Source organism: Anser anser (genome assembly GCF_964211835.1).
Source record: "Anser anser genome assembly, chromosome: 6".
Classification (NCBI taxonomy): Eukaryota; Metazoa; Chordata; class Aves; order Anseriformes; family Anatidae; genus Anser; species Anser anser.
In genome coordinates, this window is record NC_139726.1 from 32446806 (window position 1) to 32461467 (window position 14662).

Here is a 14662-nt window from a genome sequence, read left to right on the forward strand (position 1 = left end):
TAATAAATTTTAAAATCTATTAATACCTAGACAATTAGTAAGAAATATCTCATCTTCCATACTAGTACATTTTTTCCCCAAAGATTTTTATGTTTATTCTTCCTCAGCCTGCAGCTAGCAAGCCCTGAAATGTCATTGCTTACAGGCTATTGCACACTCAAGCTAATCTAAATTTAAACTCTTCTGATTTTTGACCCAAGGGAATAAACTGCAATCAAATACAAATTGCAAAAATATTCAGCATTATAATTCAGCATTCTGGAACCAGAGTTTATAGACATCCCTGGTTCCCATTTTTATATTTGCTAGCCAAATCCCACCCTTCTTACATACAAGATGAATCTCAATCTGTAAACAGTTCTGCCCACGTGTTTTACTGCATTTGTGCTCCCACTAAATATCACGATCATTTCTTCTACTTTCATATTCCTCAGAAAACATCCCCTGACTGGGGCCAGTAGTTTTTTGGAAAATCTACTTAAAGCAAAAGCTTATGAATGGCCTGCTCAAAAATAAGAGTCAACACGCATATAACAACAAAATTAATGTACTGTTAATAACTCCTACCAGCTCACTGCTAAGTCGTGCACTTTTAGAGTGTTGCCCAGTTTATACTCTCCAGACTTCAGGGGTTGAGTACATTCTTTAGCACGAGCAAGGAATGAGTTCGCGTGAGTATCTACAGGAAACTCTGAATCCTGGAGAAAAAATAAAATTATTAATTATCAGAAAAGTTACATAAGTTCAAGCAATGTACTACTTATTATGTTACTATTTAAAAGCACGATTTTATCTTATTTTTTCACCCTGCTTCATTTTCATCAATTTTTAATTCTCTATTGTTCTGATTTTATCAATTTTGATATATATTGTTAAAGCTGAATGTAGGCGTATCTCGAAGACCGGTGCCTGTAGTGAACAATTGAGTATTGTCAGATTTATTAATTTGTTCTGCTATAATTATATTCCTGTAAGCTCACTGTTTATACCAGCAAAACACCTTCTTCCCCAAAACAGAAAAAAACACCTACGTAGTTCAGCATAACTGCAGCAGGAAAGAAGCAACTCTGCACTGTGGATGCTGTGAGATAGAGTTAAAAATGGCAAATAAAATTCTGCTGTCATTTATACACAGAACAGAGTTTGTGTAATGATACAGGTGTAAGTAACAAATTTGGCCTGATGTTTTAATTATAAGTATCATTTATGTACCCCATACTGGAAGAATATACCAATCCCCTATAAGAAAATCCTCTCTGCGCAATTCAGGACAATCTCTGCTTCCAATAAGTATCTGGTGGTAGACAGTCAAAAGTTAATGCCAAAAAAATTTCAGGTAAACTAAATATTTTTCCTTAAACAAAAAAATGTTAAACGAGAAGTATAAAATTACCAATTAATATCCAGTGATCTACTCTGCACTGTACCATCTCAAGATCAAAAAAAAAAAACTTTTAGAAACCTTTCCGTTTCATCAACTGGCAGCCCCAAAGCTCCTCCAACTAAATTCGAAGGGAAGAACTTACATTGCCCTTGTCCTAGTCACTCAATTTGTATTTGATTTCCCTCTCTTTATCGTACATACATCTCCTACACCAGAGATGAAAAGCATAAAGTCCCATGGCCATGCTCAGTGCAGCAGGATTCATGGTGCAATCACTGAATTATCAGCTAAATAGTTTCCATTATATTTCTAAAAGGAAAAATGATGGAAACAAAGAGAGAAGTGTGCCATATATGTTCACGTAAATAATAAAATGCAAAGGAGAGCAGACACAGGTAAATAACCTTTTTTTTTTTCCTTCATGCATATATGCAGACCTGTACTGAGAGTAACTCCAGGCACTATTTCCCACAGACCACTGCTATGTGGACAAGATGATCCTTTTCTCTACTGGAATAAATGACCAGTTTCACATGTGGCATCATTCCTAAAGAATTCACCAGCACAGGAACACTTGTTGAACAGAGCACTGCAACTTCAGGCGTTCAGAGGAGACAGCAGCAGCTGATGCTGTTCAGCAGCACACACTACATCAGGTAGTTCCAGGTTTGCAGAGTTTTAGCTGCCTCTCCAGAGCAGCAATGCAGTGAGACAGCATCTGCATTAAATCTACCCCTCTGTAAGATTCAGCTACAGACCCAAAGCAGTCTGTTCTTCAAGGCTCTTGTCTTGTGAAAGGACAAAGACAGACCTACCATTCAGCATGGGCAAGGAGGCACCTGTCCTGGAAATCTGTAGCTTCAAGAACAAATGAGAAAGCTTTTTTTTTTTTTTTTTAATTCAGATAAAACTAATTAGACATAAGACAAATTTGGACTGAACCCTGAAGATAACTCCCTCTATGTGTAATAAGATATCTTTCGAGCATGGCATTCAGACTTTTCATTTAGTAAAAGTGACGATCATCATGAAAAACATCCTCATCAACAGATAACAGAAGGCAAAACCAGGTGTTAATTGAAATGGATGGCTCAGCAAAGATTCATGGGTAACATGCTTAAGATGCTGGACTGTAGGACTAGATTCCTAAAAACGGCCCAAATCCTTCAAATATATACTGAGCAGAAACAAGAATACTAAACTACCGGTTTCCTTCAGCTCCAGCAGTTTAAAGCATAAGACCCACAGAACTTCTGCTGGAGCGCACCGGCGTTGGAGCAAAACATCTGGTCCCTGGGACACAGTGAAGACAGTCTGGCTGTGAACCAAGAACCTCACTGCAGAGTTGATACTCTGTATACATGCCATCAGAGATGGGGGCTGAGGTTTCCACAACAAACCTCAAACAGCCCTCAAGTCAAACGTGAGCAGACTGAAGTTGTCAGGCTCTTCCCCAAGAAGAATACAGATTTCCTGGAGTCGGAGCAGGCTCTGCCAGATCAGCGGCAAAAGGGATCGCAGCATGAGGAGGGTTCTGAATAGAAGGAAAGAAACATATCAGCTTGCCCAAACAGGGAATGAGGACGTTATCCAGCGTAGGACCCAGAAAGAAACTGGCCCTAAATCATTGAGAATGGATCTTCGTACTGACATTCAAGTCAAAGACAGACTTCAGATGGCTGTTTGGACATCAACTGCACTTGTCATTTACAATCAGCTTGAAATAACTGTCTGTTCAGGGCTTCAGGCAGGTAAACTGCATACAGCAGTATTTAGAGTTCACCATAAGATCAACCCTGCTGAAAACACCTGATGTAAAATCTTGACAATCTTTTTGGTACAGAACAGAACTCTATTTATTTATTTATCATTATGGGCACATGAGATCTAAATTGAGCATCAGGTTGTTATTAATGGGTAAACGTGTGCTTTAAAATAACTTGAATGAGTTCTCCACGCCAAGAGAAAAATCTGTTACTCCAGAATGGGCTGTGAGACAGATCTTACGTATTCTCCAAAATACTTTCTTCTTACAACTATAAAGGTGATAAAACAACAAAATGCATATATTTCTTGCAAGCTCACTTTCAATCTGCGTGATCTAATGTATTTTTTTTTAAGATTAGTCAGACTAGATTTATTACCAACTCTAATTAACCAAGCTAAACAGCTTTATTAAAAATAGATTGTCATTAAAGACCATAAGGAGGATAACCATACACAACATATTTTAAGGGCTATGCTAGTCATTACAAAACCACTTACAAAGACTGTAAAGTTTTCTAAAGACTAAGACGATCTTTCACGCTTACAACATTTTCAGGACATCCTGCTGCGAGAAACTTTAAAAGAAAGAATGAAATTACCATATTATTTAAAACGCCCATAACCACTAAGATTAAGAACAGAATAAAATCTATGTATTTTAATCCAAGTATGTGCACACACAGCAGGGATATCCACTAATATTTTTTTTTTGTTTGCACTTAACTTGATGGCAGCAGTTCTGTTAATTTGAAGGAATAAATGTACAGCAAATTTCAAAATTACAGACTATGAAGAGAATATCATTTTGTCTCCCACTTCAGAAGCTTTCTACACCACATGTCTGTAAGGATGCTATTAACCCGAATCAAACTCTTCAAATGATTAGCAGAATCACTATTAATTTTAGCTACTGACTTAATGATCAGTACAAGTGCATCTATGACAAATAACACCTGAAATATACTGTGCAGTGTGGCTTCTATCACATATGTAGCCTAATAAACCCAGTCCAATATCTAGTGGGTTTTGATGCTGTTTGTTTTTACTTGTTTACAAGAAAGTAAGACTGGATGTGACAAAGCTTTACATGTTTAATACCTCACATACTTGGTCATAGATATGTAAGTTTTGTTCCATCTAAACTACGTTTGTTTCCCCTTCAAAGTTAAGAAACTACGCATTTAGTTTTGTGTGCAGAAAAACTTCTCTGGTGTCCCCTATGCAATTATTTTCTAAGCTTGTATAGATAGGCAAAACTTTAGCTTCAAGAAGCCATAATGATGAATAATGATGAAACAATGGGCTCCATTTCCGTGGAACAGCATGGACTGAGAATGACGACTAACTCAGGACGTTGGTCTTGCCCTTCTTCTGGCTGGAGAAGACGACAGAATCTGGGGAGATTCTGCAGAGCAGTAATCAAAGTCATCCTTTGGTGGTGAAAATCCTAGTTTGTTTTTTTTTTTGTCAAGTGCGGTATTAACAAGACACCTATGTCTTGTACTGAAGTGCTAACTAAACACCTATGCCTTCAACCAACCTTTTCACAGTATTTCACAGTATCACAGTATCACAGATTTCTAGGTTGGAAGAGACCTCAAGATCATCGAGTCCAACCTCCGACCTAACACTAAGTACTCCACTAAACCATATCGCTAAGCTCTACATCTAAACGTCTTTTAAAGACCTCCAGGGATGGTGACTCCACCACCTCCCTGGGCAGCCCGTTCCAATGCTTAATAACCCTTTCGGTAAAGAAGTACTTCCTAACATCCAACCTAAAACTCCCCTGTCGCAACTTCCGCCCATTCCCCCTCGTCCTGTCACCAGGCACGTGGGAGAACAGACCAACCCCCACCTCTTTACAGCCTCCTTTAAGGTAACTGTAGAGAGCGATAAGGTCGCCCCTGAGCCTCCTCTTCTCCAGGCTGAACAACCCCAGCTCCCTCAGCCGCTCCTCGTAAGACTTGTTCTCCAGACCCCTCACCAGCTTGGTCGCCCTTCTCTGGACTCGCTTGAGCACGTCCATGTCCTTCCTGTAGCGAGGGGCCCAAAACTGAACACAGTACTCGAGGTGCGGCCTCACCAGAGCCGAGTACAGGGGCACAATCACTTCCCTACACCTGCTGGCCACACTGCTTCTTATGCAGGCCAGGATGCTGTTGGCCTTCTTGGCCACCTGGGCACACTGCTGGCTCATATTCAGCCGACTATCCACCAATACTCCCAGGTCCTTCTCGGCCAGGCAGCTTTCCAGCCACTCATCTCCCAGCCTGTAGCTCTGCTTGGGGTTGTTGCAGCCCAGGTGCAGGACCCGGCACTTGGCCTTGTTGAACTTCATGCAGTTGACCTCAGCCCATCGGTCCAGCCTATCCAGATCCTCCTGCAGAGCCTTCCTGCCCTCGAGCAGATCGACACACGCACTTAGCTTGGTGTCATCTGCAAACTTACTGAGGGTGCACTGGACGCCCTCATCCAGATCATCGATAAAGATATTAAAGAGGATATATTTTGATATAGATTAGCTGTCGATAGCTTTCTACATTTCCACTTGTGTGTATTTAGAGGCATACTAAGAAACAAAGAGGACCAAAAAAAAATTTGCAAACATGCTTTGGAAATCAGTGGGATTTAGGTGGATTTACACAGAGTAAAATCACTATTTTTTTAAAAAAAAGTTCAATACACACTACTTGTATTTCTTCATTTGACTAAATAACTTACGTATCCACCTTCAAGTTCCTCTTGTGAGAGTGGATTGTAAATGTTTTTAAAAGTAGCAATACAAATATTCATTATGGGAAATCAACCCCAAATTAATACCTCAATTTTTAAAATTCTATGTGAAACATACAAAAGATAACAGAACCAAAATTTCTTTGTATCTCATGGGTAGGAACAATTTTGGCAAGAAAGATTAAGCTACGCAAGGAAAAACAAACAAATAGAAACATTCAAAATTAGGAAACAAATACATGAAGTTCCCATATTACTGGAATCCTGTATTGTCATTCCAGCAATGTATTTCAGGAATAATATTCCTGCAGATCTGACGCCAGTCCCAGGAAAACTCCATACTTTTTCAAAATCTGGGAGTGATTAAAATAAGCCTGCAGTACTTACTATAGGCTAAAGAGTGAAGCAAAGGGCGAAAAAAAGAGTGAAGTACTTACACAGGCTAAAGAGTGAAGCAAAGAGATTAACTAAAAATCAGCATAATTCCAATTTGTGCCACTAAATTTTGGAAGCTTTACGTGGTCCTTGTTTCACAAATTTTTACCTTTCAAGAATTACATGTATGCACAACCAGAATTATGACTTTTAAAAAGCATATGAATCAATAGGCTTTTTGTAAACCATCTCATTCACTTTCAGTAACTAAAGCAATTACTAAATGTAATCAGACCTATTCATTTCAGAGGGAATTGATTCTAGGAAAGCCTGAACTAAGGTACTCTGAATAGAAGTCACTAAAAGTCTTGCATTTTCCCGTACGAAAAAATGCATCCTATTTCAGGAAATATTGTTGTAAATTTCACAAATATAGTTTAAAAAAGAGCATAATGTGAAATATTACAATTTCTATCATTGTTTACAAAACACGAATAAAAAATTACTTATCCTCTCTTTCCTCATCAACAATGCAATGAAGTCAATTACTGAAATTGTAGTTTTGACCTCCTTGGCTGTGATAATCCTTTTGTTTTACTAGAGCATGAGACTTAGCTTCAGTTGTAGAGATAATTCATATCTGTGCCTCATACTTTTGGGTCTGAACAGCACAAAGAGCATTATCACCTGTCATGGCCAAGTAAAGTGCCAATTTCAGTGGCTCCCCAGAACACACCAGGTGGAAGGCAGTTCAAACAACCAAGTCTGTTGGTGAGGTGATTTCCCACATGAGAGAGCTACCTAGGAGTTCAGAAGCAATGGCAGCTTAAGGTGTTCTCTCAGAGTATTTCCAAAATATATTATTACTGTATAGATTTATCCAAGCTTCATTGGAACTTCAATTTATGTCAGGCATAGCTCAGTACAGAGGTAGCTCAACAAGCTGCGAATTCCTCAAAAGGAACATGAACACGCTACCTACCAAATTACAGAATTCAATATGGATTTTTTTTCCCAGATACAAATGTTTATCACTGTGAAATAAATGTGGTATCTTTATCCTGAAAAGCTCCTACAATAAAAACACGATACTGTTAATGCTAACAAAAAACAGCTCCCCTCTCTCAACAAATTTTGGCAATGACAGAAATGTCATCATTTAATCCTTATTCTATTATTTTCAATCACTAAATCTAAGGGTAGCAGAGAATCCATTACACAAGTTGAGCTCTTGCCTCACAAGGCTTTGCGATACGTATTTATTTCCATGTTGATTACAAAGACTGACACTGCCATCGACAAGTGAAGTACATGCCAGAAGTCAAGGAATGCATGCACTGAGCACCAAGAAGCCAAAGCAATATAGTAGGTTTTTATTCACTCTTGTATCTGCAAGTTACTTGACACTGGTGCTATGATGAACATGAAAAGCTATTAAGCTTTTCTCTTACATCAGTATAAAAGAGAAAGTAAAGCACTTCCTGCCTGTGAAATCCTATTACTTCATTATCAAAGGCAAGGAACAGGACTTTTAAAATGGTGTCCTAGAAAGCATCTCTCTGAACCATAGCCACACATCCTCAGTACCTGCCATCAGTGGAAGCAAATAGTGCACTGTACCTGCCCAGACCGGCATTTAGATACTACACTATCTTTGTTATCTAAGTTACAGGTGAAGCAGATTGTTAGCCACCAACAGAAAGTTAGCCAGCACCCTTATCCCATTTACATGCAAGCATTTCCATAGCTGTCAAGAACACTAACAGGAAGAAGTACACACCATTAACCCCAATTGTTTTGTAGCCCCAGGGAAGACAAATGGTTGATCCTTGGCAAAGGTAATAACACAAACCCATCTGCACCCCCAGGTAATAAAGGATGCAGTACTGGTTCATTTGACTTGTCTAGAAAGCCCTACAGAAACCAGGGCTGCATGAACTCACAGAAGCATTCTCTGCTCTAATCCTCACAGGTTGATACATGAAAACAAACCCTAAGAAAGGAATTTATTTATTTTTTTTCCCCTCCAGGTAAGAACCTGTTTATGGACATGGGGCATGTGAGGATTTAGTGATTTACTGCAGACCAAGCTGGAATTCTCTACAAGAGCTTAGAAACCCAACTATCTTCAGAGTCTCAGACCATTGCTTTAGCTCTTCCTAATAAGATACAAATCTTGTCTTGATGGGAATAGATATGCAATTTAGACAATTCACCCTTAAAGCTCCTAGAAAGCTTCTTGCCTGTCTTGAATTCTTACAGGAAGACTGCTTTTTCTGCCTCTGAAAGCAAGGCTTTTCAGAGCAAGTCTGCAGCTTTCATTTTCCTTGAGGAAGACGCGAGAGATCCTCATTTGTCAAAACATACCAAAGGTAATGAACAGGTAAGTGGAACTGCTTCAAATCATCCCACGGCTGAGAAAAGCGTAGCGTACTTTAAAATGAAACAAGAAACATCCAAATCAGTTTATCAAAATAACAGCTGGGCCTTGTCTCTACTATCATCACCTAGTTCTAGGTTTCTCTGTATTCAGATGTGAGAAATCGAAGTCTGCATGACCTAGCTTTACTATTTAACTGCAAAACAGCAAAAATCTAGCATTCTAACTTTAAATAAAAAAAAAAAAAGTTTAACTGAGGCAAGGATCATCAGGCAGTAATTTGGTGAATCAAAGTCCTCTGGTGAGGGAAGAGGAGGTGCAAAAATTAATCAACTCTATAGTATCAGTAGCAGTTCTGATTTGAAAATTATATAGGTCATTCTCAGCCTGCAGCGACATGCACAAGAGGAGCAATCACCATCACACCTCCTGGCATATCCATACATACAATTTAAAGCAAATACTAGACGTTTTGTTAAGAAATGAGAACTAAGTAATAAAAATGAAATTCTTCTTAGAGTCATAGCCACTGCATACGGCAAAGTCTCAGCAAAACATTCTGATTTGTGTTATTGTCTAAATAATTTCAAGGAGGTGTTCTATTCTCGATTATAACCCCAAATCTGGAATATCTCTGCATTTCTGTACTTGGAAAAGTACTGCACCAAAGACAGCTACATTCATAGACCATTGAAATAATCTTTTTACCCAAAATTAGAAAGATGAAAAAATTAAGGGTTGTTTGCTTAAATGTCCTGGAAATTCAGTTTTGCTTATACTCTGGAAGATATATTTTGCCTTTTTTTTCTTTTAGATAAACAAATTTCAATATATTCAGTTTCCTATATTTTAGTTCTTGAATATCAAAGCAGTTCCATGGAAATCAGCAAGCCTACTCAGGAAGTCCTTATTAAATATACAGTTCTCAAAACAGGGCTTTACTTCTTACGCGTCATCTCAGTTCTTGTCCACATTATCACAGCCTTCAACACAGGCTGAAGATTACTAAGAACCCACACATTCAAACGGGAAACAGAAGAAATCTTCAGATGCAAATTTATCAAAGGAGAATGGAAAGAGTCTTGGCTGTAATTGCTTACAATGAATGTATCTTACTCATCCAACTATCAAAAACAAAGTATGTCAAGCTAGAACATTTAAGAAAGCAAACTATAACATGAGATTTCCCAACTATTTTTCCTCGAGTTACTGTTTTTACAAGAATCAGACAATTTCTGGTGAAAAATGTGACCAATGTCCACCTTTAAGATGGCATACAACACTATTTAAGTTTATTTGATGGTTCAAACTAAGTTTTTAAGAGAGATTCAAGTCAGTGCCTATTTCCATCTTCTTGATGATGAAAATCCTGATCCCCTGTTCTGATTAGCTTAGTTTTGATGCAATGGAGATAGGCTGCCTCAAAAAGAACCACATAGTAACCAGGTATCTATTGAATTAGTATTAAGTGCTTTGCTGCAACGATGACAGAAAATTAATATAAAATAAGGTAAACCAGAATTATTCCCCCTTGTGCATGTTTTCTGTACTTGAAGGAATAACATATCCTTTTCTAGCAGACTGAGAAAAAATATCTGAAGATACTCAGTGTATCCCCTGAACAGAATGCCACCAGTAAAATATTCAGTAGTCTATGTTGTCTGATTCTCAACACTGAAACAACCCAATTTCAGAACGTTCCCGTGTCTATACTGAGTGTACCACAACACATTTACACCTTGTTTTACTATATTAATCATGGCTATAATTATTTTACAAACGTCTGAAATATAAGGAAAGGAAGTTGAAAGCCATAGCAGGAGAGCACAGTAAAACTTTTATTGCATACTACATCTTGCCTGGCTTGCTAATAAAAAGCATAAAAATCACCTACAAAAGCTGTGGCCACATAAATCCTCCTTATCCAGTATATAACTCTGACAGGTTTTCATTTTTTTTTTCTTTTTAAACAAACATGAGGATAATACACAATAGGTAGTAAAGACAAATTAATTAAAAGAGCACCTAAAACTGTTCTGACTTCACATTCAAGGCTACTGTATTCATGCAACTTGGAAGAGCTGGGGAACTGGTGCTAACAATAAATTTCAACTTGAAACTGCTCCTGACAATGGCACTTTTAAGGGTCTGCCAAATCGAGTCTTCCTACAGCTGGTGCCTACGCAATAAAGTAGAAAGCAGTAGTACAATAAATACAGCCATATCACAGATACTCGGTACTTATTTTGACAAGAGCTCTTATTAGCACTTGTTGATAAATTTTAAGAAGTTATTTGTCTACTATAAAAGAGATAAACTTTAAGATAGGAGGCTACTGCACTAAAACTTTGTTTCTTTTATTGTGGCTATTAAAACGGTGTTTCTCAATGATCACTAATCTGAGAGATTTGAAGAATAAGAGGAAACTAGCAATTATAAATATCACTGAAATGTTATAATTTTCTTCAAATGTTTACTACTATAGCTTGTTTAAATTTATTGCCAATATTTCAAAAAGTAAAGGTATGAAAGGAAAAGACCTTACTGTATGCAAAACACACAGCCAAATCCCACAGAAATAAAATAACTGCAACTTTTTAGCTTCTGCTAAATTGCAGATGGGCACAACATTCAAGGGGAAGATCACAGCTTGCTATCTATCCTTGGGAGATGCAGTATATACAGAGACTACGCAGCCCACAGGGTTGTGCAGTTGCTCAGAGGACTGAGAGCTTGCTCAAGGAGCTCAGAGGACTGAGTCCAGAATGATTACTGGATTTATGATGCTCTGCAGCCACATGGAATGGAAAACAAATGCTGCAACTTCATGAAGATAAATATTTTTTTTCACAGAAGGAACAGTCATCAGAACGTATTAATTGAAAATCTGTCCCGTCTCAGAAAGGATACCGGTGCTGTGCAGAAATACTGCTTGTGACTTCTTCCATGCTTTCTACCATCTCAGCTACCTCATAAAATGTAATTTTAGTCCCTTATTTTAATTACTTAATCTAGTTTGTTACGATATAGCATGACCAGCAATCTCTGGTGAGTCACTAAGGTGAAGGAGGAACCACAGTGCAAAGAAGTGCACGAAGGTACTATTATTCTGAGCGACACGTCTCCAAATGATATAATAATCATCCAACTTGTAATTTACCACTCCTTGATGGTAGTAATATAAATTAATACATTGAATTAAATAATTAAAATTACTTTTAAATTATGCAACATTACAACTCTAAGATACAAAATCTATACTGGTACCACTAGGTCTGGATTTTAAGTATCTACTTCTGGCTACCTTTAACCGGAATTGAGAATGTAAAGTTATGACAAAAGAATAAATTCAATGCTATTTTACTGGTAGCAATTCTGAATGTGTTGACCTGATTCTTGTCTCATAGAATCACATCATAACAACAGAATATATTCCTACTAGACTTTTTTTTAAAAAAAAAAACAATCCTATAGATAACCCATCCTCTACAGGGCACAAAACAATACCTATATTTATACACCACAAACGTACAAAGCAACTACATCTATACTATAATTTTACATAAACAAGTGAAGACTGTTACAAAACACAACTTGATCATTTGCCAAGGATAAGTAAAAGAAAATTAATGAGAACACTACAGTAAATTATGATGATACAAGGTATGCACTTGGTTGCCTGGATTTTCATAGCAGTTTTGTAAATCACAGATAACAGTATGTTATTCCTGAAGACATTCCCCACCCCCTCTTTAAATGGCTTATACTTGAAAAAGCTACTAAATTTATGATCAATGGTAAAATAAACAACGGTACAATAAAACACAGAAACTTCTACCAATTATAATTTTATTTCGTACATTTAAATTTTGCTTACAATGCAATTAAACTTCAGTGATACTTTAAATTACTGCAACACGTGATGAGTATGCCATACAACTCAATTAGGCATGTTAAAGAGGTAATTTTGATTATACGATGGACATGAAGTTAATTCAGCTTTCTGGCATACTCCAAATATGTTGCAACATTGTCATTTTTGTACGTATTAAAAATTGTTCATCACAATTGATATATTCTCTACTAGAGAAGTATGCTATAGTCGAGTTGATTAACAACTTCAGATGCTTTCTTCAAATAATTTGTCTAATTCCTATTTGGTTCGTCAAAGCAGCCATATGAATCAACAAACTAGTTATTAAACATCACATATCCAAATCCAAATGCATAAAAAGCCCCCTAGATCATAAGTATGCTTGTATGGTTAGCATGACACTATAGATAGTATGGTATTTATTTATTTTTAAATCACAACCTATATCAAATCTAGGCTTCTTGTACAATTCATCCCATTGCAACACTCGAAGTGGTTAAAAGAACCTAAGGTTAGAGGCAGTAACAGCTAGCTTACCACCCACGGTTTGAAAACCTGGTTTAACGTTAAAAGAACGTATTTACAGAACTGAATAAAGACTCTTAAATTCAGCTTGCATTATCCATTAAGTTACTACAAAATATTTGTACTGATAACCTAAGGTCAAAGTGAAAAAGAAAAGACACCCAAGATAAAAAAACAACTCCCTGATGTGTTTAGTAGAATTACATTTCATCCAAGGTCTGTATTAGAAAAACACTTTTTTGCATGCCATTGTAGCACAGTGTAATTTTGCTGTGAAAGCAAAATGCATTGATGTCATCACCAAAGCACAGCACACCCTTTATGCTCCCTGGGAACAGCTGAAGCCATAAACTGTAGGGGTCTCCTTCTACCCAAATATACAGCCCTAGTAAGAGAGAAGCTTACAAAATGTTGACGTAAATTTTTCCTTAATGATAGTTGTAATTAAACTAGATGCTTTTTAGGTTTCTAGAGTTTATCTTGCATCTATTTGTACCAGAAGTACTAAGTCACTTAGTCCTTTTGAACTTGTGGCACAATTTGAGACATAGCATACAATGTAAAAAGTAATTTCCTAAGCATCAGTATCACATTTCTGGGGAGTTGCCAGGTTATTTCTTCCACATTGTCTTTCTACTCAAATAATTCATTTTGAAAAGTTTATTCTGAATGTTACTGGTTCTGTGTATTTTCTTTCTCTGCTGAGAAATTCATAGGACCTTTGAATACCTAACAATATAAAATCTACTTCCATGTCTACAGAATCCCAATGCACATTAGAAATATAATACCATAAATGCACAGTAGGCTGGGAAGATAAGAGATTTACTCAGGCAAACATTAGTTCTTTAAATATAGCAGAAGACTGCACTAAAATACCTCCGAACAGAGTTTCTAGAAACAGATTTATTTGTTGTAACAAACAGTGGGACTAATGTATTGCTTTATAATACATGTACAAATATTTTAATTATATGTAATGTTTATGTATTACATAAGTACAGAATACATACATTTTATACACACGTGTGTATTACAAAGTGTGGAAGACATGAAGCAAGAGGAAGACTGAACTTATGAATGTTAAGTGTTACTGTATTTGGTAAATGTTTTTTCTCAAACTAGAAAAATATTCTTCAAAAATATTCTTGTTACTGGACATAAGTGCTGACAGAAAAATAAGTGCTGACAGAAAAAGAAAATGAGAAGACTGCTATGCATACAGGCCGTGTGATACTTAAGGCTGGCATGTCAAACACTGATTCATAATTGTTAAAATTAATGTTTTCCCTACAAAGAGTTATTAAGTCATTATGAAGTTCAGTCAAAAAAGATCATATAACCAAAATGAATACCATAGCTTTCACCAGCTATCAAAATGTTTTCATGCTACAAAATACCGCCAAATGTTTCTTCATTAATTCCTTCCTCTATCCAGCACATGGGGTGTCTTTTTATAAGAAACATCTTCCTATAAGAAACATCTTCCCATTATGCAAAAGAACAAGATCACAATTCTAAGAATTCTGACATAACACTAAGATCTCCATCAGGACTATTTTCCTAGCACATGAGAAAATTGACAGATTTCCACCAAATTCAAACACTGCACAAGCAAAAC

At 36.9% G+C, this 14662-nt stretch overlaps 1 protein-coding gene across 3 annotated transcripts in view; it reads right to left on the minus strand.

Annotated features, from left to right (window-relative positions):
- Window positions 1-14662, minus strand: part of SPAG16 (sperm associated antigen 16) — a 399263-nt gene that overhangs the window by 321072 nt on the left and 63529 nt on the right. For all 3 annotated transcript variants that reach the window (XM_083841616.1, XM_083841615.1, XM_083841614.1), the window contains one exon: window positions 568-698. In XM_083841616.1, the coding sequence (XP_083697742.1) occupies window positions 568-698 (131 nt within the window). The remainder of the gene's footprint in view (window positions 1-567; window positions 699-14662) is intronic.